Source organism: Numida meleagris, chromosome 2, assembly GCF_002078875.1.
Source record: "Numida meleagris isolate 19003 breed g44 Domestic line chromosome 2, NumMel1.0, whole genome shotgun sequence".
Classification (NCBI taxonomy): Eukaryota; Metazoa; Chordata; class Aves; order Galliformes; family Numididae; genus Numida; species Numida meleagris.
Genome location: NC_034410.1, coordinates 142,678,632 through 142,705,332, shown reverse-complemented (window position 1 = coordinate 142,705,332; position 26,701 = coordinate 142,678,632). Strand labels below are relative to the sequence as shown.

General features: G+C 41.0%; 1 protein-coding gene across 3 annotated transcripts in view; it reads left to right on the top strand.

Moving 5' to 3' along the window:
* Positions 1-26,701, top strand: part of COL22A1 (collagen type XXII alpha 1 chain) — a 230,283-nt gene that overhangs the window by 69,034 nt on the left and 134,548 nt on the right. For all 3 annotated transcript variants that reach the window (XM_021388269.1, XM_021388270.1, XM_021388271.1), the window contains exons 5-7: positions 15,006-15,117; positions 22,552-22,675; positions 25,630-25,905. In XM_021388269.1, the coding sequence (XP_021243944.1) occupies positions 15,006-15,117; positions 22,552-22,675; positions 25,630-25,905 (512 nt within the window). The remainder of the gene's footprint in view (positions 1-15,005; positions 15,118-22,551; positions 22,676-25,629; positions 25,906-26,701) is intronic.

Genomic DNA, 26,701 nt, shown 5'->3' with positions numbered 1-26,701 from the left:
CTGCTCAAAAAGAGTGGGAGGACTGTATCCCTCTCACATGATCATCTTCTACATGATGATTTCCAGAAAGTTGGTGCTGCAAATGGTTGTCAGAATGTACTCTGTGTTTATCAGAGTAGAATTCTAATGCATGTGCTAATCGGTACACTGTCCTTTTATACGTTTTCAAAAATGTATCATCCATTGAGAAATGTAAAGAACTAGCATTCCGCTTCAGATCTGATACATGATTTTTGACTACAGTATATACATATATGCATGTACATCTACATACGTAAATATTAATGCTCTTCTGCAAAGTTTCCCTCCTAGACTGCAAGTCAATGACCAGTATTTTAACTTTAAAGATGTCTTTTCAACAGAAAGGCTTATCATATAATTAAATGGCTTAACAAGGTTATTATAATATTTGACTAAAAACATCTCTGTCCACTCTCCATCAAAACGAGAGAAGGCTCCTGATTGCTCTTACATGGTGCCACAACAGTGATTTCATTTTGATCTTGTTCCTTATGTTTAGGAAATGTTTGCCTTTTGTCTGGACAATGCTGAACTGAAGTTCTGAGTCTGCTTAGGGTCATTGTGCTGCTGGAGATGGATTGGCACGGGACCAAAATGCTTTCTCACTATTTATGTATTCCTTACATTCACTGTAACAGTTTTAGAAGACTGTAGGCCCTTGGGTCCAATTCCAACAGAATATCATTGCATTCTCTAAACTAAAGTTAATTGGAAAAATTCCATTGGCTTAGGGTGCAGTATATACTTTTCCAAAAGAATGTATTGTGCTGCTAGTTGTTGCTGAAGGGCTTTTGTATGCTGCATTGCAGTTTTGGGGAGCAGCCTCACACCTGTGAGAGCATTTTGTGAGAGCTCTGTGGATTTCTATGGATTCACCGCTGACAGCATAGAGGGGAAGGAGGTTCCTCTGTTAACCCATTCTCATATATTCAAAGCTTTGCAGTTAATACCTCTGTCTTGCATTCCACTTCAATAGCCAAAACTGAGCCTTGCCCAACAGGCTCCTAGCACAGCACTTCCCAGCTGCATGCTTCACAAGCTTGCTTCTAAGCTGACAAAAGTGGAGTCTGATTGGATGGGTGTTGCAGTAAATCTCATTTTGGGGGCTGGGAAAACTGTGTTAAAAGACTTCTTGCAGCAAACGCCTTTTACCTTTCTCAGACACAGAGAAGATCACAGAACTTAGAGGAAGAAAAGACTTCCTGCGGATTTTCTTTCTTGTCTTTTTATTGGATGCAGCATAGCAGCTGATCTCACAGACAGTTATTTCACACAGTACATCACCCATGCTAGCCCTTTCTTGTATACCATACCTACGTATAGGTTACAGTATGACCAACAACCTGGTGTGTGTCTGCAGTTAGATGAATGTGTATCTAGTCACTCTAGATTAGTAAAAGTAAGAATAAAGGCTCGATCATAACATGGGCTATAAAGGGTGAAACTTTGCGAGATGAAGGGAGTCAGGTGTGTGACTGAGCAGTGGAAGATGCATGAGGTTTTGTTAAGGCTGAGGGTGAGTTTAGGGGTACAGCTAGAGAAGTCCATGCACAATCAGAAGACTAATTGTGTCTAAAAGCATTTTACGAGCTGGAAGAGAACCAACCAGACACTAAACTGGTATTTTCTCTTCAAAAGACGGATGATTTTTTCTGTAGATAAACAGAATTAAGTTGATTTAATGTATCTGGACTCCAGCAAACGTTTATCAATTGTACTGTATTGAAAATGATTGCTAAAATTAAAAATGGTAGAGATAAATAAACATTGTAAAGTGAGTCAGAAGCTGGCTAGCAGGGAGATAATGATGGAGTTTCTAGGAAAGGGAATAACAAGCCAGAGGTCTAATTTTCTCTGTGAATATCCACTATAAATCAGGATCAGGCTATCGTGCAGGAACAGAATAATAGAATCATTAAGTTTGGAAAAGACGACTAAGATCATCTAATCCAACCATCACCCCATCCCCACCATGCGCACTAACCATGTCCCTCAGTGCCACATCTACAAGTTTCTTGTACACCTCCAGGGGCAGTGACTCCACCAGCTGCCTGGGCAGCCTATTTCAATGCATTGCCACAGTTTCTGAGAAGAAATTTTTTTTAATATCCAATCTGAACTTCCTCTGGGACAACTTGAGGCCATTACCTCTCATCCTATCACTAGTTACCTGGGAGAAGAGGCTGACTCCCACCTCTCCACAACCTCCTTTCAGGCAGTTGTAGAAAGCAATGAGGTTTCCCTTGAGCCTCTTCTCCACACTGAACAATCCCAGTTCCCTCAGCCACTCCCCATAAGACTTGTGCTCCAGACTCTTCACGGCTTCGTTGCCCTTCTCTGTACACATTCCATGGTTTTAATGTCATTCTTGAAGTGAGGGGCCCAAAACTGAACACAATACTCAAGATGCGGCCTCACCAAGGCTGATTACAGAGGGGTGATCTGGGAAGAACCGGTTTGCCTCAAAAACTTGGGAATTTTTCCATTTGAGTTGGGACTATTTGTTGAAAGGACTTGTTATGGGAATTAAGGATCAGGAACAGGAATTTGTGCTGTAAATCCATTCTCTCAAAACTGGTGGTGTCTTAGTTTGTAGACTTTTTGTAAGCCACAATGTTATACAGCTGGAGAAAAAGGCAAAGGTCATTACTGGATAAGGTAAAGCAGGATAAGGTAAAGTAGGTCTTTTAGAGATAGGGAGGAATTTATGCGAATGGACAGGGCTTTGGCTGCGGCTTATCTAGAAAAGTGTGATCACATTTCCTTTGCTCAGGAAATATGGATTTGGTCTTGAGGAGCTAATACTGCGTTCAGGTGCCAGACAGACTATTTTCAATAGGAGATTACAAAACTGGGTTTGGTTACTCTTACCGTGTGCAGGTGGAAGAGGGAGATATGATGCTTTCCACAAATAGATCAGGGGAGTAGCTGGAGGGAGATTAGGGGAATCACTCAAGCTAAAGGACAAAGAGTATCATTAAAAAACAGATATCAGCAATTTAAGAAATACATTCAGGTAAGACATTAGAGGAAGGTTTAAAACTGTCAGAGATATGAAGGCCTGGAACAAGCAGCAAAGTAGTAGTAAAGGAGACAAATAAAGAGCAATGAACAGGGCTACTTCTCATAGCGGAGGGCTATACTCTCTGACCCTCTGGTATCACAGCATTTAAATGAAAAGTCACAGCTATAGTATCCATTGAGAATGTACACAATGAAATAGGATTGCATGAGGTAGGAATATATATGCAGCTTTACTGTACTACTGATGCAAATTTTGGCAGTAAAGTGAAGCAGCGTTTGCTGAACAGTTCACAAGATGTAAATTCTGAATATAAATGTGGCTGGATGCATTAGAAATAACACTGGGAATTTTGAAAGAGAAAGAGAAATCTGGTTAGGATACCGGGATAAACAGTGCTCTCTTCCAGAAAGTCTGATATTCTAGATTGATGCTTAATGATATTTAAAATGAAGTTCTTACAGCATCCTTGTGGGTACCATGCATTGTTTTTTGTTTTTTTTTTAATCAAGAAGGGAAATGTAAACAAAAGAGGGTTTAACTCCTCTGCCCTGAAATTTGCAAAATAAAACTGCAGTTTTAAGACTTAATCCCTCTTATATTGCTGCATTGTTGTTTTGTTTCCATCAGCTTTTAATGAGGGATCATAGCCTACTACTAATCATGACCAGGCAGGAAAGCACAATGATATCATTTTGCACCCTGAAGATGTATCCCTTGTGTATGTTTATGAACAATTATATTGCATTGAAACAACAAATAAAGTATCAAGCTATTGCAAATGAATTTTAATTCATGGGTTTTTCAAACTTCACATTTGAACTATTTGAATTATTTTAGACCTGCAGAATGTGGAGTTTGATTGCAGTAATCTAGATGATCTCTATAATTACAAATGAGCGACCTCTGCTCTTCAACATTTTCCACCAGGCAAGACAGTGCTCCTCAGCAGATATTGGCTCCTGTTTTCAGAGTGAATCTGCCACAGAAGTAAAGAATGACTTGCAATAATTCACATAAAACACTGAGAAAAATTAACCCTGGAGAGAGATACTTCCAACCACTACATGACCTTATACATCACATACAAGCCACACTGGATGGTGTTAATGGGCCAAGGAGGAAACATCAAAGCCCTGATACACAAGTGTGTATGATGAACAGCAGGAATTGCATTATGGGTTGTGCCACACATTGACCTCAGCAGTCTGACTGTCTTCCCCGTCTCTGAAACCTTTGTGCACAAACAAGCAAAATGCCAACATTATGTACGATCTCTGTGTTTTGATATACCTCTATAAAGGACATTTGGGCATTTTACTATGGAGACACTGGTTGTAAAACTGGTAGCTTACAATTATAGACTGCAATAGCTTTGCTTAACTGTCAGTGTGTCTCCAGTATCCTGTGGTTTGCCAGACAGGGTTTGCATTCCAGAGATGCCAGTGAGTCACCAGCTAATTATAATATTCATGGATCTATTTATGTTTGCCCACTAAGACACATGGTAGCAGGAGGACAGTAGCGTCCAGGCAGTTGAACATACAGAAGGAGCACATTAACCAATGTTCCTCAGGGGACAACAGTGCTCTTGTTGTGACAATGTGGTGTGCATTTCACTTTCCCTTAGTATTTGGCACTCTGTATTGTCCATCTCGCAGTCTCCTTGGGAATCCCCCTGAGAGGCAAGTGGTGAATCCATGAATAGCTGCAGGGCTCTGTAATGGATCACTGACTTCAGACAGTAGATGTACAGACACAGTATTTGGCAAAGGCTGTGTATGTGCAGCGAACTTGAAGTTGGCTGTTCATGTAGACACTAGCAATGCCCCTCTAATCCACAGTGATGCAACCAAACATGCAGGACTGGATTGTAGCTGTGACTTGGATGAGAGATGGGAAAGAGAGATGGAGCTTTTCTGTGTCGCACTGCATTCAGGTTGAATATTAAAAAAAAAACTGTTCTCAGAAAGAGTGGTAAGGCATTGAAACAGGCTGCCCAGAGAAGTGGTGGAGTCATAACCTCCAGTGCCCCTGGAGGTATCCAAGAAAAGTGTTAATGTGCCACTGAATTACATGGTTTCGTGAGCATAGTGGTGTTGGGTCGACAGTTGGACTAGATCATGGGCGTCCAAGCTTTTTGCTTGCCTGGGCCTCATTAAGTGAAGCAAAATTGTCTTGGGCCAGAAATATGTAGGCCTCTCCAAAAGTAATGCCTCCTATTTATTTCTATGGAAATTACAGCAGATACAGTGAGCACAGTAGCTCCATTTGATAGAGCAAATTCTCAGCTACAGAATGCTATCTTTCAGCATAGGCACCACCATTAGCTATGCATTTCTGCCACCAATGGAAAATCTGCACCAGCGGAAGTGACCTACTGTTGCTGTTGCCACTGCTGAAATGCACCACCCACTGCCTCACTGAGCTCACATCCACTGTTTGGTCTCTCGAAACATTCATAACCGTTGATGAATATCAGTGGGTACCACTTTTTCCTCATGGAGGAATTCACACAGCTTTGCTTCATATGCACTTCCATGTCATACACCATTTTGTCAGGCTGTCCCTCTGCTGCCATCTGTAACACAGCAACAAAATGTAAAGGACTATTGGCAGGAAGGTTCAACCTCTACTGCCATACCACCAATATCCGCCTCTGATGTTGTGGGCCAACATAATAAAATAAGAGGCATTAATTTCGGAGCAGCCCTCATAGCGATTCTATGATTCTTTCACTTTGCTGTCACATTTTACAGTGACCACTCACAAGGCAGTGATAACGAAGAGAGGATCTGTGGCATCTTTTTCCCTCCTTCCCCTATACTTTTCCTAGGAAGTCACCCATATGTAATTTGGAGAAGAGTGATCAGGGCTCCCTTAAGTGCTAATGATCTCCATTCTCTAGAGATCTGGAAAGTGATTTGAAACCTGTTTCCTGAGACAAATATCTCTGGCTATAACTTCTGTGTCTTCATGAGAAGTAGCAAAAATTAGAGCTGACCAGTACCTATTGTCCAAGAGTCAGTGTCTGTGAGATGGAGAAACTTGGTGGACTTTGCTGTGGGCTGGATTCATTCTCTGGGCTGGTAGCTGGAGTACAAGTAGAGGTAATTCTAAAAAGTCCCTTTCAGTTTGTCTTTACAGGAGTCTATGGACTGTACAAGAGCCAATCTCAACAATATAACCTGGAAATCACACTTAAGAGAACTCTGATTATTTCAGAAATCACTGAATAACTCACTAGTGTTCAAGGACATTTTAATATGCAGTAACTTGCCTACCCACACTGACACCAGTAGAGCTAGGTTTGGGAATTCTCTGAATTAAAACCCCATGTTTTAGGGCTTTTTTCTTCAAACATTCACAGTTGTAGCTATTATCCAACATCGTGGATCTCAGTGGACTTCTCATGTGAATGATTTGACCAATGCTGGTCATCAAATCCATGCTGGAGCAGGCAGCACAGATGATCTACTCAATGACAGCAGGAAACATGGAGAACAAATGGCGAAATTACTCTAGGATTTGCGACTAAAGTGAGAAAACTGGGATATCTGGTGAAAGCTGAGTGGTCCTCCTGAATGCCTTCCTCTGGTCTGAGTCTCAGCAGTAACTAATTTTGGCTTCTGCATTTACATAAAATACTTACACGGGCTAATCAAGCACAGAAATATGTACATAAAATATTCAGATATCACAATATTTTAAAAAATAGCTATCCTGAAAGGTTTTTGTGTTTTGTTTTAAACAAGTAGCATTTGCTTTCTCCCAGAAGTAAAACAAACCAGGACATTTTCTTATTCCAGTGCGTTTGAGGTTAATAAAAGGGAAATAGTTTCAACTTCTTACTCGTCATAGCCCAAGAAGCAACCAATCTTTTGGCTATAGAAAGATTATTAGTTTAGAGAATGGTGAGATACCTTCCTGATATTTCCTGGTCCAGATAGTTTTAATTATTCTATTTCAGAAGGAGATTGCTGCAAAAGAAGGGACTGGAAAAAACATCTCCTGGATTGACCAGTGCAAGATTTCTGTCCATTGTGCACATATGATGGGCAGAAGGTGTATATGCTCCTTCCAGAAGCTCCTCCTGTGCTTGGAGATAAATCAGCCTGTCTGATGTGAATGCTTTCCCATGACTTCTGTGGTTAGTTTTTGGATTATGTATAGGTCTGATCTATTTTGTATTGATTATCTGGCATAAAGCAACCACCACAGTCTCTACCTACAGTTATATTAAGCCTTGATCATAACACCTAAAATTAAAGGGAGTACTTTAATTCCATACTGTTGGTGGGGTTTTCCTTTAGCTCAGATAGTAGAACTGAAAGGAGAATTTAGCAAGTTCTGCTCTAGTGAAGTGTTTTTGCTTGGGTACCTTATCTCATCCTGAAAACACTGCTAGACTTTTGTTCAAGGAAACAATAGGAACTGCATGAGAAACAGCATAATTCAGCTGGTAATGCCAGTCTGCCACTCTTATAAACATTTATCTACTGCCTCGAAGAGTTGTAGAGTTGTAGAGTCATAGAATCCTCTTGAGACCACTGTGCTGTCAGCAAAACCTTCGTTCAAAGAAGTGTGGAACCCACCACTCCTCAGTGGATGAAAGCGGTTAGTCCATTTTATGGCTTTCCAGAGGAAAACAAGGCACCTTAGGTCCCAAGGAACTCAAAGGAGGGCTTAAAAATAGGGGAACTAATTAAAATCAGAACCTAATACAAATAGATCCAGTAAGTTCAACTGGTGCAAGCCTATCTGGCACACAAGGACATCAAAGGAGTAATGAACCCATTTAATCTTGTAAATCACTGGAGCAGGAAAGTTCCTCAAAGAGGCCCTGTGGCAGTAAGCCAGATGTCCATCAGTGAGAAAATGGAGAATGATTTCAACACAGAAAAGCCTGCAGTAATGAGGCAAAAAGTTCAGTGTCAAAACCAGCTTTCAGTGTCGTTCATTATGCCACTTGCAACTGTCCAAAAGCTGAGAGGCAAACTGATTAGGGAGAAAGAGTGAACTGGTGTAGATAAACAGAACAGTGCATCAAAGTGGCACAATATTAATGTGAGATCAGGTGTTGAAATGTGCTGTTCTAGAGGCTGCTGCTGTAGACGTTTATTTATGTCCTGCTTTTACAGCTGGCTGCAGGTTAGGTTACAACAGCCCTTTCCCCCAGGTGTGTGTGTCTGGGACTGTTTATTCGTATTGACTTTGACCTCTTTCTCTCTTGCTCTTCTCTCTCTCATATCTTCTCTTTGGTCTCATTTTCTTATTCATTTTTCATTCCTCTTATCTTTCCTGAAGTGTTGTCTTTCCTTTCCTGTGTAAGGGTATGAAGTGATTATTTCTGTACCCCCCTTTTTTTTGGCTGAAGCTTTAGGGTGATGTTTGCAGTACAGACTAGCTCTGTAGTTCAACCTGGTGACCTCTAGCTCACCTGCCTCACTGTCTCCCCATGCTAGCTACTTTTTGAAGTATAACTATGTGATATCCCTCACCCAATGATCCTGCTTCTGCTAATCCAAACATGGACTGATGCTCAAGCTGAGGTCAGTTTAATTTTGGCTCCTTTGTGAGACTGTTGTGGCTTGCTGCTGCTTTGCTGGGGCCAAGAAAACAAATCAGGATCACTAAACTAACAGCCTGAATGGTGGCAACATGTATCATAGTACATCTGCTTTATTATGGTTATAAAACTGAGACCATCTAGAATGTCTGCTTGGCCACCTTAAGGAGTAATCACCTAGAAGATACAAAGCTTGCTGGAAGATAGCTTCTTCATGTCTTGTGATTCAACAGAGACTTGCTATTAGCTTTACGCTCTTACCTCCGCTCCTCAGTGGAACCGCAGAGCAAGTCCAGTGGATCTCATGGGAGGAGAGTCAGGCCATCATGAAGTGCTGCTTAAATCTGAACTGTAACATCTGTGGAAACAAAGAGCAATTGGTTAATAGCAAGAACTTCTTTAAAACACTCCTGAGGCCCTTTAATTTGTAGGCTTTGGAGAATGATATAGTTCCAAAATTCCTTTACAATCTGCTAGTAATATATAGTAAATTAATTTTTAATGACTTGTGCAACCCATTTGCTCACCACACTACTTGATTTAGGCCTTCTGGAAAGCAAGTAAATCTCTCTGGTTTGTCCCTCCAAAGGTGCAGTCCTTAATGTTTTGGGACTAAGTCAGATAATCAGATAACATCTGCTGTACGTTGATGCTGAATTAAACTGTTGAGCTGGGAGTGCTGGATGTGGGATGAAATATCTATGCAGAAGATAAGGTGCTGCTTTCTCTGTCTTTGCTGGAGAGGTGAACTACGTGGTAATAAAACAGTGCAAAAAGAATTCTTAACCACTGAAAATCTTTGGAAATCTTTTTTTGTTTTGTTTTGTTTTGTTTTGTTTTGTTTTTGAGAACCAGAAAGGCTATCCTAAAAGACTTGCTCTCCACCCCCTTTTCACAATCATTTATAATGAGGCAGGTCATAACAGCATGTGAACTTCAGGACTCTGCCATTCTCTGCAGTCTATTATATCATGAGCAAGCAGTTGAGACCTGTTTGCCCCACAGGGATGCTGGGACAATGTGAAGATTTAGTGTCTGGTTGCTCTGATGTTGACCCTTGTAGTGCCAATCAACAAAGTAGCTGGTCATCAAAGAAGAGGAAAAGGCCCTTCTTACTGCATCCTTTCCAGCATGCAGCAAAGACTTGCACCTTGAAGGGTGCCGGTGTAAATCTTGTGAAGTTCAACAAGGTTGGATGGGGCTTTGGGTAACCTTGTCTTCTGGAAGGTGTTCCTGCCCATGAGGAGGGGCTTGGAACTAGATGATCCTGAAGGTTTGTTCCAACTCAAAGCATTCTCTGATTCTGTGATAGCATTAGTGTACAACATCACCCCTTGTTGCGAAGTGATTTGGGTAGTGATATACTGTTATGGATATGGATAATTTCACCAGCTTGGAGATGGAGAATTCTGACATCTCCTAAAATTATCCCTAATTATCTGATATTTTGTTAGCTCTTGCCAGGATTTACTTTCCCGTGAAGGGGAGAATGTCAGGAACAGAAAAAATGCTGTAGCAGATGAAGACTACTATAACAACAGCAGCAGCATGTGTACAGTAAAGTAGTAGGTTTCCCCTTCAGTGTTTTGAAACTTACTTCTGTCCCAGCCCTAAACTGAAACACATCTTGGCTGTCCAGTAAGAACTGTTCTCAGCCTCGGGCATTCTGGAAGGTAAGAATGCCAAGGATTTAGACGTAGTAGAAGAAAAGTCATACCCCTCATCTACACTCTTTCAGACCATACTGGAGAAATTGAATGGAATGTGTCCAGAACGTAGCAAGCAAGCAGGTTCTTCCTTGTGAGAATAAGCAAATCATATAAGCCTAACTTTCAGGAATGCAGAAATATTAGGGAAGAAAATTGATAAGATCTTGTATTTGATGAAAGACTCCCAAATGACACTGCTCTTCCTAGGCATTTATACGCTTCTCTAGTCTACCATAAAGTTTACCACCATTGACCTTCAGCTATTACAAGTAACGTGCTGTTTTATCACAAGCAATACAGACTGCCATTTTCAGAAGTCTCAGAGAAACAGTAGCTGATGACAACCTCCCTTGACCTTGGCAATTGTTGATATGCTACCAGTATGTTGACAAAGCTGAAAATTCAGCTGAGAATCAAGACTGGTGTATTCCTTTTTCATCTGCTGTTGACTTATTCCTCCAGGGTGTTGTCTCACCAGCAACTTCAACAATTAGACAAAGAAATGACAATCAGCCCAGTGGCTTCCACTGTGAGTGTTAAGTGTTACCTTGAGTTCCTTGGAAGGAAGGAGATTTTTCTTTGAAGGTTTCTTTGGACAGAAGTCCTACTTAAAGAAAGCTTTCCAAATGTGCACACTCCTGTGTTTCTGGCTAGTAAAACTTCTCACTGTTGCACTGGTTTTCTGGATTTGGGTGTTGATTTTTGTGATACATATATATATATAATTTTGTTTTTCAAACACGTGAGAAAATCTCAGCACTTGCACTAGTTCCCAATGTATTATCCATATCAGATCCTTAGTGGAGCTAGACAGAAATCCAACTCAAGGCAACAGACCATGGTTCCTTTAGTCTGATTTTGAAATAATTATCTTGAAAAAAAATCTTGTGGTACCTCTAGACAGAGCTGTTTGATCATCCTTTGATCATGCCTTACAGTGTGGCAGAGTGCAATGCTAGCATCCCTCCTGTAAAAGAGAATCTCTTGAATGTAGACCATGTCCAATGCCAATTTTTACCAATATTTCCCTGCAATAGGCGGCCTGCTTTCTGATTTTAGAAAAATTGACTGCTTCCTGTAAGGAGTTGCTATTTGCAAGTAAAGAAACATTTGGCTGATTTGATCAGTGGAGCAGTACATAAGAAATTGCTTTTCAAGCCAAGTATGATGTTAGGAATCTGAGCTTTTCTTTCAGGTCACTGTTTTAATGTTAACATTAATGGACTACGGTATACTGCATTTTGGGAGAGATAATCAGGTTAGGGGTTTTCGGTGGCCCCATATTGTTTTAGTAGCTAGAATGAAGTAGGAAGCGTATGATCAAAGAACATTATTCATCTTACTAAGTGTCATATTTATGGCATTACTGATTAAATAGTTTATATGGCAACCGGGAAATTACACCTGTCCTTTTATACAAAATGTACCTTTTAAATCGAAGCACCTGAGAACAGAAAAGTCCCACCCTTTCATCCTGTACATGGTGCAATGGCTGGGCTACAATAGCTTTGTTCTTCCTAATTCAAGTAGGTGTGTTCCTTCCAGTTCACTTTTGGAGGGGACTGGGAAGCAATGTATTGGATCCAATTTTACCTGTAGCCCTCAGTCAGCATTTAGTTTGTGTCTTCTAACTATGGCCCAGCCCTTGGAGTCCTGTCTTCCCAGAGTTGGCTAAAGAGAGTTGAAGACGTGAAATCCAGTACTTAAAGTGAGCTTATAAACAGAGGGGAGATTGACATTTTACATCGTCTGATAGTGAAAGGACAAGAGGGAATGGTTTTAAACTAAAAGAGGGGAGATTTAGATTAGATTTTAGGTGGAATTTTTTTACTTAGAAGGTCATGGGGCACTGGAACAGGTTGCCCAGAGAAGTTGTGAATGCCCCATCCTTTGAGGGATTCAAGACCAGGTTGGATGGGGCCCTGAGCAGCTTGATCTGGTGGCTGGCAACCCTGTCCCATATCAGGGGGTTGGAACTAGATCATCTTTAAGGTCCCTCCCAACCCAAGCTGTTCTATGATCCTATGATTCTATGCATTTTTTAAATGCAGGGATGACTACATTCAATGCCACTCATTGGCACAGACAATGTGTTCCCTCCTTGATGGTGGAAAAGTAATGTACAGCCCAAATTTCTGCTGTCAATTCCATGCAGAATTGCAGTACAACAGACTAAATGGGCAGTCAGATGTCTGGGAAAAGATCAAAGTAAGCTGTTTCTAATGCTCAGCCTGGTCATGCCAGATATAAACTCCTGCTCAGGTGTTGGAGAAGAGATTACAGCATTGCAATTATTTTTTATGTTAACATTGGTATTCAGTACTAAATTGAAAGGATCACACTGTTTCCTTCACAATCCCAATCCCAGTCCTAAAGTCAACAAGGGAATGTACTCAATCCCAAGTGCTTCTAGGCATGTAAAATAAATAAACAAAATTAATATAAATACTATATATATTTTCCTCTTCTTCAGCTAGAATAATCTTAGAGGTTACTTTCAAGCACATATTTATTTGGATCCCTCCTTTGTGGGATCCATTCTATAGAATCATAGAATTACCAATATTGGAAAAGACCTCTAAGATCATCCAGTCCAACTGCCCACCTGTCACCAGCATTTCCCACTAAACCATGTCCATCAGTACAACATCTACACGTATCTTGAACACCTCTAGGGACTATCTTCCTTCTGGTCTTAACAGGACAATCTGCCCTGACTAATTTCTCAACTCTGTTGACGATATTCAGGGTTTATTTGTTTCTTCTCCCACGTGGAAATCAGATGGTACCTGTTTAAGGAAATACTGCAAATGGTCAAGATAGCAAACTTAAGATGATATTATTCTGAATTTAAAAATGTGAAAAATTTATTCAATCCTGAATGCAAATCAGACAATATAAATGTAATTTGTTGTAATTATTTAACATGTTTTCCTCTTGACTTCTGCCTCATTTGTTGCAAAAATCAATAGCCTATGAGTGGAATGTATCTCATTTCATTTCAGTAGTCTTAAAATGATTGTATGGGTCACCTATCTGGTGAATGTAAGAATGTAGGCACTATCAAAGAGTCATTGAGCTTGTCTTTAGGGTTTAGGACAGATGTAGTGAGTCAACTTCTTAGAAACTCTTACATTTCTTTGCCAACTCACAAGGGAACCAAAGCAACCTGCATATATCGTCTCTTTTTCAGACAGCTAAAATTAGGTGAGGTGCATCTCACCCTCAATTCACACTTCTTTGTTTAGTATATGGTCATATATTCAGTAATGCTACTGAAATCCTTGAGGTAATGGATGTTTGAAGTGTTTATTACTTCGTGAGCTTTGGCTGGCAATGAAATATCTGAGAGTGAGAGTCATCTCACTAGCTATAGACCTTTACTAGCTGAGGTTTAGCATGCAGACTGTGCAGCCTAAACTCTCTTTGTTTCAATGGAGAGAAACAAGCACTGTTAGCATCTGTTTTATTATGGCATGAATCTTTCCCTAGAAGCACCTCTATTTGACTCTCTTTGTCTAACTGGATGAGAATCCATATTACTGCACTGTCTAAAGAGCCGACCCTTAGCTATATGAACCCCATGTGAAGTGCTCTGTGATCATGGATTTATTTCATAATCTCTCTTTAAGGGAAGTAGAGACAATATCTGAACTGAACACAGAGCCGAGTCATGATGTGATAAAGACAAAAACATCTGCTGGTTTTAGGGCTCAACTTTTCCATGAAACTACATGGCACTTTAAATTTTGAAAAAAACAACTCTTATTCATTTCTTTATTAAAAGTTCATCAAGAAATTTGCAGTTTTTCAGTCTGTAGACTGAGGAAGAAAAATGATGTTATTTCCCTGTGTGCTTTATTCAAACCTGAATGCAATTGGACAATGTAAGTTATATGTGATAGATTCTCAGTATTGCAAGTTAGGTTGAGTGTGCATCCTATGGAGCCAGTCTGGAGCTAAAATCAGGATAGTTGCAACCACATAATATTGCAGTTCCAGGAACAAGCTGCTTTCAGGAGCATGGCACAGCTGTACCCCCATGTCCCTAGCAGGGTTTAGTATCAGGGGCTTTGGGTTGCAAAAGCATGGGCTCACTGTGGCTTGGACAGTGTTGGTGCTGGAGCTGCATAGGTCCATGCATGGTTTGAGCTTGAGCAAAAAAGCCTTGTCAGAATAAAGTCAGAAGCTTGACATAAATATTTGCAGCCCACATTAACTGCTCATGGTAGTGATTAGTTGATTGGACTAAATAGTGTTAAAATGATATCAAAAGTGAACATAAACAAGTCTTGGTCTAGCAGTTTTCAATAAATGTTTCAGTCTGCACCTGCGCATTTTTCTACCTCATCTTATACTTTATAGAGATTAATGAATTATACAGCATTTTCAGGGTGCTGTTGCAATGCAGATCAAATAACTGTTTGTTTCTGTAGAACGTTCTTCTAGTCTGTACAGGACTTGTTGCAGTGTGATTTTGAGTTTGGTTTGGAGATTTTGGGCTAAGCAGATTAGGCCATGTCATAATTTTGTTGTGGCTTTTCCTGACAAGAACAATTTTAGTCTCTGAAGTGCTGCATCTCTGGGCAAAATACCAAAATACAATTAAAGACATATCCCACTGCTCTCTTTTGTAAATAGCAGCCTGATCAATATCTTGTATTTACACTTCTGTTATGTTCAGGGTTTGACCTGATGGATTCGTTCAGCGTGAAACAGATCTTTGGTATGAAAGAAAATGGAATTCAGAGCTCTTATGTACGACTTGGAAGTTTCCCTGTTGTTCAGAAAACTGAGTGAGTACCTTGGTCTTTCACTTGATATTTTCATCTGAGTAACTGATTTCTGTTGTTTGGTTCCTTTACTTGAATCATGAGCTAAGTATCTGGTACCTACACACTCTTTCAGTTCTGCTGGCACAGAATTTATAAAAGATGCTTGAGATCCTCTATACCAACATGAGGCTCTACCCTTATAGAGGATGAACTAGTTTCGGTGTATCTTCAATGATTGTTAGAAATGGCATTACGAAATTCACAAAAGAACTTAAAGCTTAGGAAAGAGAATCTAAAAGAAATGTTTGGTAGCTTTCCCACTGAGAGAAGGGATCATAAACTCATCCAGATTGGAAAAGACCTTCAAGTCTAACCATCTTGAGCTGGAGGTGCAGCTTGTGCTTCTCCAAATACCTGTGTCTTCTACTCGTGTTCTTCTACTTCATGGATACAGCTGGCGATGTGGGTCTTGTCTGCATGGAGGTCTAAGCCTTTTTCACTGTTGGCATCAGGGACAGAGCAGGAGATATGAGTCACAACCTGGGTCTCTGCCTCCTAGAGGTTCTTGCATCTTCTACACCCTGGGCACAGATGGAGATGCAGCTCCTGAGCTGAATCTTCACAAGGTAGAGATCTGTCACGCAATATGTGTAGGGCCTTGATCTCACTGGGATCACAGAGATGAGGTAGCATACCCCACCCACCGTGGCTGGACGCAGGTTCTTCAGGAGGGCCAGGCTGGGACAGTGAGGAAGTAGAGTTGCACTGTGTGTGAGGGCAGCAGGAATGCACTGCCCTGGGATGGGGAGGATACAGAATACATTAATATGTATTTGTTAATAGTAAAAGACCAGTTCATAGTAGATGTTGTTTTCAGTTAGCTAATAGCATTTTGGATCTCCTGAAAGAATGAGCAATTTTTAATCCTCTGTCACCATCAATTCAGTTCTTATAGCCTTTTTTAACCTGAGGCTGTCAGCTTTGTCATAGGCTATCAGAATGGTTTCTCTTCAGGTTGTCATCTGAGTCCTGCTAGCATTAGCCTTGAAAAGAGTGAGTGCATAATTTCACTGAGTAACCACAAGCCATAGATTGAATTGTCATCATTAACATCCTTGCAATAAATTTCACTGTGCTAGTTGGAACTTCAGCTTAAAAAATCAATGGGAATTGTTTACCTTCTTATGGAGAAGAGCTGTTGTTTTTTTTCTTTTTCCAGCCTTGGCTCTTTTACTCAGCTCACTGCATCTTTGAGATTGTCCTGTGACTTGCATTTGTTTCATTTCACAACATTTTTTCATCCTGTAGCCTACCTGGATTGATTTTCCCTTCTCTCCTTTTACTTCTCCCCTTCTCTCTCCATTTAAACATAGAGTCTTGAAAAAAAAAAGTATAAATATAATATATTGAAAGGAAAACTCTTTGCTGTGAAGTCCTTAAATGATATCAATTCTCAGAGTAAGTAAATTCAAATTAATCATCTGAGAGAAGGCTAGTAATCTCAGACACCTTGGTCTTGACAAGGAATATATATATTATGTGTGTGCAGAAAGGGGAATAAATCAATTTTTAGGCTCATAGAAGCCTCTGGGAGCATCCTTGCATGCTGTGGCTTCTAACAGCAAGTTATAGCTTGTTTGTTCTATCACTAGAGGGAGTTATCACCAGGACCATGCAGAAAGAAGCCCATGAAGTAGGGAAGTCAGCTTCTGAGTAAGAAATTATTGGGGTGGTGATCCACTGATTTGGAGCTTTGGAGAATAGGAATAATACAATCCTTGGGTGTATAAGCAGAAATTATCAAACATGAGTTAACTGTCTCCATTACAGGGAGCTCTGTCACTGCTGTGTGGATGCTGTGTCCAGTCTTTGTGTCCATAGTTCAGTAGATAAGAATGGAGTGAATGAAATGTTAAAGAAAGTTGAAACAAATCTAGTAGTGAGAAACTCAAGAAGCACAGAGTAGTCAGGTAAAATTAAGATGTTAATAGCTGAAGTGATCACTATATGTAAGAACCTTTGGGGAATCAAAGTTTAGTGAAGGGTCTTCACTGCGATGAATAATGATAGGCTGAAAGTCAATGTCTACCTGTTAGCAACACCAACAAATGATATGGAAGAAATACACACTTTTAATGAATGTATTTAAACTCTGGAACAAGTTACTGGTTTATAGAGAGCTGTCTATCTGCATTCCTTTTGGAAACCAAGGGTTAAAATACTTTGGGTTGTTGTTGTTGTTGTTGTTGTTGATATTCTACCAGGAAGACTGAAGAAGCAAAGACATGCCAACCAACTGTGATGACTTTCTTCCTGCTCAAATTTCATCCATTTATCTCTTGATATTGTTTTTAAAATAAGTAGAATATTTTTTTGTCCAGGACAGTTAGAAGTAAAATATCCTGAATTAGTTAATTGAAATGACTCAGCTTCCTGTTAAATGGTTAACTGAAACATGGAATTAAAGAAGAACTTTTCTGTTTTCAGCCTTTTGTATTTTAATGTCCATACTCCTGTGGTTTGGGAACTAAACCAGATGGATATGTCACTGCAGAGAGTGTCTGCCTGTTTAGTCCATTTTACCTGTTGGACTTCAGGATTCTGAGATGCTACATATAGGGTCATTGCTCACAGGAAATGAAATCTCACAAAGCTGACAAAACTGATAACTGACAATAAACAAAATAAAAACATTGGTCTTGCAGATAACCTCAAGCAATATTTAGCATCTGATAGCAACATCTTGTAATTAGGTACAAAATCATTAACTGGGTAATATATTTAATTCACTTTATTATCTTCTTAAATGATCTGTATTGTTTTATATAAGCACTAGTACTTTTACAAAGTGCCAGCTTAGTTGCATGGGTAATGTACTTATTTATCTTCTTATCTTGAGCCTACATCTACAAAATTTCTTCCCATTCTATCCTCCAATTATTTCTTCTAATCCTTCCTCCTGCCATGTATATGCCTCAATCTTCTCTTGCCTGATCTAGTTCTAGCCTGCCCTCATCCCAGCTGCCACTTCAGGTGATGCTTGGCCTGGCTCTTAGTCATGATCTGTTTGCTCTTTAACACAGGTACAGTGTTGTCTTCCCAATTTCAAAATATTATTTTCTTCTTCAGCATGCATATGTTGTTGGAATGTGGGTCGGGGCATTCTGGATCCTTACCTCAATTTTGTCTTCAGTTGTCTTGGGTTTCTTCATGAGCTCTTGCCTTGGTATGGTTGTCAGTTCTGCACCACAGAGAAGAATATTCTACCAGGAGCTACCAAAACTTCCCACACTAAACTTGAAACCTGTCGAATGTTTCCTTGTTCTTCACTTCGTTTCTAGTGTATATATATCTTACTAGGAAAGGGTGAGAGAGATGGGATTCTTCCGTTTGGAGAAGAGAAGGCTCTGGAGGAATCTTATCCATGTGTGTAAATACCTGAGTGACAGGACAAAAGGCAATGGGAACAAATAAAAAACCACGAAAGTTGATCTAAATGCAAGAAAAACGTTTTTACTGAGAAGGTAGTCAAACAGTGGAACAGCCATATGGTTATGGAGTGTCTATCCATGGAGATACTCAAAACCTTACAGGACACAGTCCTGGACAGCTGGTTCTAGCTGCCCCTGCTTGAGCAGATGGGTTGGACTTGATTTCAATAGGTCTCTTCCATCCTCAGTGATTCTGTGATGTGCGGTTCAATACTGCACCCTCTCTACCAGCCATGTCTTTCCCTTTCACCTTCTCTTCCCAAGAGCACAGGCAGCTGGCACAGTTGGTCAGTGACCTGTCACAAAATTTCTTGTGATGCTGGAAACTTCCTCTTCTTCTCTTTCTTTCTTCCTCTTCCACTTCTGCCATCCTAAGAACCTTAGGCGATGTGATGTGTATGGAAATGAACTGGCTTTCTCCAGCCTTATTTTACAGGCTTTAGTGAGATTGATTGGTTTTTAGCTGCTGTAAAAAGAGTTGAATTTTCAGATAACAAGGGTTATGTACTTTCCTCAAGCACCCTATTAGTAACCATTACATTCAGTGTCTGAAATGAGAACTGATAATCTTATTTTCTCCATTGTGTTATTATTATAGGTGTAGGATCTCATGCTGATTGTTACAGATGTAAGTTTTTATGCTAAAAAAAACATGTAAGAAGGAGACTGTGTTGTGTAAGTGGGTAACAGCTAAGAGAGCCTCCTCCTTGGCTATTACCATTTTTTCTTTGTAGAAGTTGTGATTCACCTGACCTTGGAGATGGGTTAATTAACTCCTAAACTAACCTGCAGCACCTGGGGATTCTTATGTCTTAGAGTTGTATAAGTTCTTCTGCAATCCGTCTTGTTGTCAGAGTTATAGACCAAGAAGCTGGCAGAGAGCTCCCTGTAGGTACCAGACATCCAGCAAAGTTCCATAATATGGATCATCAGTTCAGTTCAGCCTGAATAAAAGAAGGAAATAAAATATTTCTGGGACAGCAGTTCCTAAGTAAATCTGAACTTCTAGATGAAGATGACTTTCTAGTGAGGAAAGAAATGAAAACTCATAAACAGAGGTGTTGTTATTTATGCAGTAATGCATCTCTGTAAAAGATGTAGGGACCAAGGACTTCAGAAACAGCTTTTATCATGTCTTCAGAGCAATGAGAGTGTTTTCAGGTTTGCTTTTTGGCAGGAATCCCTTCTCTGGCTGGTACTTGCAGTCAGTTCTTCAGCACCTTAAAAAATCAGCTGAGGGTGACTGCTAATAGGTCATTATAGCTTTCTATCACTTTAAATCTACCTGATGGTCTATTTGTCAGCCACAGTGTGATGAGGTGTGGTTGGGTTCAGAAGGATATTTAGCTGCCTAACTCCTAGTTATTTCTGTGGGTATTAAGCATCTGAAAACCTTTTCTGAATTTAAACTTGCATGGTGATATTCACGTTCCCAGCTCAGAGGTATACAGAGAGACTGAGCACAGAGGCCAACCACCAGCTGTTCCAGATTTGCTTGCAGACTGTCAGGCTCATTACACTATCAAGACAAGGTATTAAATCCAACCATATGTTTGTATAGCTACTCACTTAGCAAAGCAGTAATGCCACAGTTAGAGCCACTATAGATGAGTAAGTCAGTAGGACTACCTGCACCCAAAATGCAAATCAGGTTCCTAAAGGGCTGGGTTGGAGCTCACTAAATCCAGTTATGATGGTGAAGGTAAGTGATAAGGAGTGAGTGAGGATAAGTGCATTAGACACGTGTTGTGAAACAGCAGAGTTTTAGGAGTTAAGCCACAGGGAAGTCTCCCTACTAACAGCACTCTCACTTAGAAATGTTCAAGAGGATGCATTTATAAAAAATGCTTTTTCAACTATCAGCATTCCTACCTTGCTGAAGTTTCTTGATGGGGTGAAGGAAAACAGCCCAATCTGTCAGTGGTGTTAAAAGCCAAGACATGCCTCTTCTTCTCTGACAAACGTGGAGACAGTGAGTGTACAAAGCCATTTGACAAGAAACTTGTACTTGGACATGTCAGCAGTGAAAGAGATCTGGATGGGTGCCTTTTTGGAAGGGCTGATGTGACCAACATGACTCCCTCTTGCCAAGTATCCCCTAGTCTTTCTTGGTGTCTCACTGTGCCCGAGTCATGCCAATGTTATTCTCCATGGCATCTCTGCCAACAGAGTGACAACTGACAGGCTTCTTTTTTCATCCTGAAGAGAAGGAATCTCAAGTTACCTTGTGTGCCTTGGGGGAGATAGATGCTGGCATGATGATGTGTCAGAGAGAGATGGCTTGCGAATAGCTGTTACTGAGTATTGAGACAGCCTTGTCCGCTCTCCAAAGGGAAGGAGCTGGTGGTAAACGAGCTGCTGGGAGCCTGGTTCAGTTTTCTCTTGTGATGGAAAGCCTCAGATAGTTCCTATTTCCTCAGTGGGAAGACCAGCTTATAGTGGTGTATAGTCTCCATGGGCTTTTTATACAGCAAAAATTACAGTAGTGGAAGAAGCCACAGTAAAACTGTTCTGAATTTTTAACTTGGCTAAAAAGCAGGAAATTCAAAGCACAGATTAAAAGATGATTGAATATTTTGGCTTTCAACTTTTGCTGTAATTGTAAAACAGAACATTTTGGAAATTTTGAGTATGAGATTTTTGCTTTAAACTCTGGTAACATCTTCTAGTTCAGTGTGCCTTTGGGTTAACTGTGAAGTACTCCTTAAGAGAATCACTTCTCAGCGTTTTCCCCTTTATTAATTGCTGCTGTTGTCTTTATTTTCTGATGAGTGCTTATGCCTGACTGCTCAGATGTCCGGAAGCAAAGATATGATATTTTGGAAAGGCCTATTTAGGACTAATCAGAGGGGCAGGCTGGCTTGGGCGTTAGGAACAACGAAGTTAACTGGGACTATTCAACTGGGAAAAAAGAGGTGACTTAGAGGCAATATAAACAAATTCTATAGAATCATGAATGCAATTACAAATAATAATAATAATAATAATAATTGGTTCATTATCTTGTCCCTTACAAGAACTGAGTTAAGTCCTAAATAAACAAAAAGAGGCTCATTATACAGTGGGTGGCAGAAAAGCCTGATTACTCGCCAGTGGATGTTGTGGATGTGGTAAGTTTACTTGACTTCAAGGGAAGACTGGAAAAGACCACGCATAGGAAGCTAACAGTATAGTAGTTGTAGTTGTCTCTGAAACCTACCCCTGAATCACAAAGAGTTGGAGGCAGAGAGAATATTCTTGTTCTGTTTGCTCTCATTCCTAGACGTCAACTTATGGCTAGTGACAAAAAATGGTGATGCTGGGTTAATTATCCCTCCTGTCCAGCCCTGCCTTCTCACTTGTGGTGTGTTCTTATGTTGAGGCTGAGTCAAACAGTCCTGCTTTTAGTAAATTCAGATTTATGCGTGGATGATGGTGTCACAATGAGTAAATTTCTGCCTAATATGATTGTAAAATGTGATTCAAGAAGGTACTGTTCTCCCAGGCCACCGGCCAAGGAAAATCTCCTGGGGCAGACATGAGATGTAGTGCCTGTTTTGGGGAAATATTACAACATTTGTTGCTATAATTTGGTATATTTATAGAGGATTTCAGGAGTGCCTGCCCACTGTCAGATGTCACAGATCTCCAGGGTATCTAGAGAAGAACAGAATGATTTACTGAATGCACGAGCATCAGGTGAATCCCAACTGCTTTGCCCTGATGGATCCCATAGTGAAGTTTTCACTGTTCCTTATTTAAGCTGAGAGCTTCTGTGTTGGAACAAAGAAGGATTCCTCAAGGACAAAACCACATGGAGGGAACAAGCTCATGTTCCTTGCTTTTCAGGCTGCCAAATACAGCAGATTTTCTGGGAGCTACGTGATATTTTTGGGAAGCATTGCTGGGACATGCAGAGTTTTAGAAGTTTTGCTCAACACTGCTATGCCTGATACACTGCTGTCTTTTTCCCTCCCCATGCCAGGGATGTATTCCCACAAGGTCTGCCTGATGAATATGCCTTTGTAACTACCTTCAAATTCCGAAAGGCTTCCAGAAAAGAAGACTGGTATATTTGGCAGATTATTGACAAGTATGGCATACCACAGGTATGAGGCCCTTTGCTGCCAGCAAGAGCAGTCTTGTTTCCTTCCTACTGCATGAATCAGCCTTCTTGCCTTAACCTCCCACTCCTTAATTCTTTTCCTGTCTTTCAGTTTTTGCTGCTGAAAAAGCTTTACCTTTAATTTGAACCCCAGAGGAAGTATTGCACAGACCTTGATTGTTGTTAGCATGCAGATATATGTGTTAGTTGGAAAAAGCAGGGGAGATACAGCTCTTGAAACTGCTTCTGGGTATGTGTACAGACTGGGAGAAGAGCAGCGCTGTGGAGAAGGATGTGGGGGGTTCTGGTGGATGAAAATGTGGATGTTTGCCCTTTTTGGGAACGGATAGCCACACAGATATACAGCAGAACAAGAAAGCAGTGTGCTATAGCAAGTTTGTGTACATACCTTGTAGATATCATTCAAAGACACTGTGGACTCTTTACTTAGTAAGTGGACATAACACCTATAATTTCTTGGCTGCTGCAGAATTTGATCCAATAATATTTGGCAAGTACTCCCAGGTTCTTGGAATAAAAATACTGTAATGGTGTAATAAAGGGTCCTATGTAGCATTCTTAGCAGCATAATGTAGTTTAGAGGTTCAGGTGTGCTTTGGAAGGAGGTGGTTTGGTCGAGTTGTTTGTTTTTCAAGTTTTATGTTTTGTTAGAGACAGCTGAATCTTGAACTGCTTGGATGTGGAGAGAAAAAAGAACTCAAGATTCTCAGTAATGTTTTCAGAAGTTCCTTAAACTGTGGTGCTAGAAGTGTCCTGGAGCCTCAAGAGCCTTGTTTCATGCGTCAGTAGTGTTTGGGCCACTATGAGTCTGCAGACCTGCTTAGCTTACAGACTGCAGGCACTTCTGAGCTAGCACTGATCTGAGATGGCATTTCCAGCCAGCATGGTGCTCAGCTGCATGCAGATTTTGGGTCAAGTCTGGAGGTAGCCTACCCTATGTAACTTCCGTCATATACAGTTTAGTGCCAGTGTGGCCAAACTGCTTCCAGGTCTGCAGCTTGTGGGCACACCGCTGCTTCCCCAGGCTCCGCTCTCTGCTCGGTTCCCTGCTACTTGCTGGTAACTGCCTAATCTTGTGAAAGGGAAAATCAATTTGTAAATGAACTAAAGGTATAATGTCTTCAGAAGCCTATTTTTGCCCACTCCATAGGTTGCAAGAAGGGGTATATGTAGAATAGCTTGTAGGGGGAGAAAGGCAGAGGTAAAAGAGAGAAAGGTGGAGAGAGATAATGGTGAGATATTTATTCCGAATTGTTTCAAATGGCATGATTTAGTACAGTATTAAATGGAACTTTTGTTTTCATTCATTGAAAGTGCTTTGCCCAAAAGTGGTCACTTAGGACTTCGTTTGTTGTGTGTTACACTTGTTTGTTTTATTCTGAAAGGAAGATATTTGAGGCCATCTGTCCTTTTTCCCTCTAGCTTTCCTGCATCCCTAGGCATTGTCTCTTCCATTTCTAATTAACTGAATTAAGCCAGGAACCAGTCTTCAGCACTGACTTTAAATTGCACAGTTTGGCAGTTTGGCTGTATCCACACTGCGTAATACCTGGTCCTAGGTCTCCTCTGAGCCTAAGGCATAATCATTATGGTTTGTTTTGGTTTTCATTTGAAAGTGTCTGAAATAATGTGTAGGCGGTACTACAGCTCAGCAGGTTGTTTTCATATCAGGAAATGAGGGATTTGTCCATGCCCTATGGGATGGTTGAGAACATGTGATGGGGTCTAAAGAGCACAGTCTGCTGGGAAGTAGTGGAGCATTGCACAGGACTCAGAACAGGCTCAGCTTTGTCTGTAAAACTTTGGAGAGATGTCCTGGACATGTGCAACTACCCAACCATGCCCAAGCATTGCCTGGGAGGCATCACAGTGGTATGGGATGAAACCATGCCGAGGAGTGTGCTCGTGAGTGAAGGCTTTGGATGATCATGGGGTTGTGCTCAAACCTGTGCCCTGCCCAGTCTTGTCTATTAGAACAGGTATAGGCTCCCTATCCAATTTAATATCACACCCAAATAATGTCCTCTGCTCCTTGCTTGCGCTTCTAAACTTACCCTGTACCATCTCTGGCTTTCATAGAATCATAGAATTGCTCAGGTTGGCAAAGACCTTCAAGATCATCAAGTCCAACTGCAACCTAACCACACTACTCTAACTCTAACAACCTACTGCTAAATCATGTCCCTGAGCACCACATCCAAACGGTTTTTAAACACATTCAGGGATGGTGACTCAACCACCTCCCTGGGGAGCCTGTTCCAGTGCTTAACAACCCTTTCTGGGAAGAAGTTTTTCCTGATATCCAACCTAAACCTCCCCTGGCGCAACTTGAGGCCATTTCCCCTTGTCCCGTCACTTGTGAGAAGAGACCAACCCCGCTCTCACTGCAATCACCTTTCAGGTATTTGAAGAGAGCAATAAGGTCTCCCTTCAGCCTCCTCTTCCCCAGACTAAACAGCCCCAGTTCCTTCAGTCGCTCCTCGTAGGGCATATTGTCCAAGCCCTTCACAAGCCTTGTTGCCCTTCTTTGGACCTGCTCCAGCACCTCAATGTCCTTTCTGTACTGAGGTGCCCAAAACTGAACACAGTACTCGAGGTGGGGCCTCACCAATGCAGGATGACTTCCCTAGTCCTGCTCACCACACCATTCCTGATGCAAGCCAGGATGCCACTGGCCTTCTTGGCCACCTGGGCACACTGCTGGCTCATATTCAGCCGACTGTCCATCAGCACACCAAGGTCCCTTTCCATCAGGCAGCTTTCCAGCCACTCCTCCCCAAGCCTGTAGGGTTGCCTGGGGTTGTTGTGACCAAAATTCAGGACCCAACACTTGGCCCTATTTTGGAGTGTTAGTTGCAATGGCAAGCAGAGAGTAGAAAGGAGGAGACCGTATGTTTTATTAGCAATATCACTTGCATTACTTCTGTCTGTTTTCAGGTCTCGATCCGACTGGATGGAGAGAACAAAGCTGTGGAGTACAATGCCATTGGGCTCACCAAGGATGCTGTGAGAGTGGTCTTCCGAAGTGCACGAGTCAGTGATCTTTTTGATCGCAGCTGGCACAAAGTTGCCCTCAGCATTCAGTCAACAGCTGTCTCGCTGTACATAGACTGCAAGCTTGTGCAGATGCTGCCTATTGAAGACAGAGAAAATATTGACATTCAAGGAAAGACTGTGATTGGCAAACGCTTGTATGATAGCGTCCCCATTGATGTAAGTACTGCATATGCTGATTAGAACTGATGTAGCGTTCAGCACTGAGCATTCAGCATGTGGCTGTATTTTGGGGTGCTTTTGTTATACTTGACGCTTTTCATGAAGCAGCATTGCTGAAATGTTACCTGTGTTACGTAAGTAAAACACGTAGGCATCTTGTTGTGTGCAAGACTTGCTGCCTGTTTATGTGAGACTGTCAATATCTCTGTAAAAGGGATTAAAAATGCGAAACCCATTTCATAGTTCTGATCAGTCTCAGACAGCACTATAGTTAAGATCAGAGACAAAATCATCCACAAATACTACTGAAAAGAATACTGAGCTACACACATGAGGGTGTTTTGTTGTCCAGTCTGGCATTATGAAAGTTTCCACCTTTGACAACAAGAGAGGGGGAAAAAAAGAAAGCCTGTTAACTCAGCTGAGTCACAGTATAGTCTCAGTTCCTTGGAAAATAAACCTGAGATTAATGGCTCTTTCTCCAATTGAACTTGAGACCTGCACTTTGGATCTGACTGTCTGGTAGCTGTGTTAACCTGGTATAACTTATGCATGATTGTTTGGTGGTTTGAGACTCAGGTAATCTTTCTTAACTGCACAAGAAGGATGGAATATGCATATTAAATGTGCTAATAACGTTTCTCACACAGGGGTAAATAGTCAGAAGGTGCAAGGCGCAACAGGAGAAGAACAAAACTTATTTCTAGATGACATTTTAGGAAGTGCATAGGTGGTCAGAATATGTTTTCTCAGACAGGAGTTTGGCCAGGACATAGAAATTAGCAGACCTCCT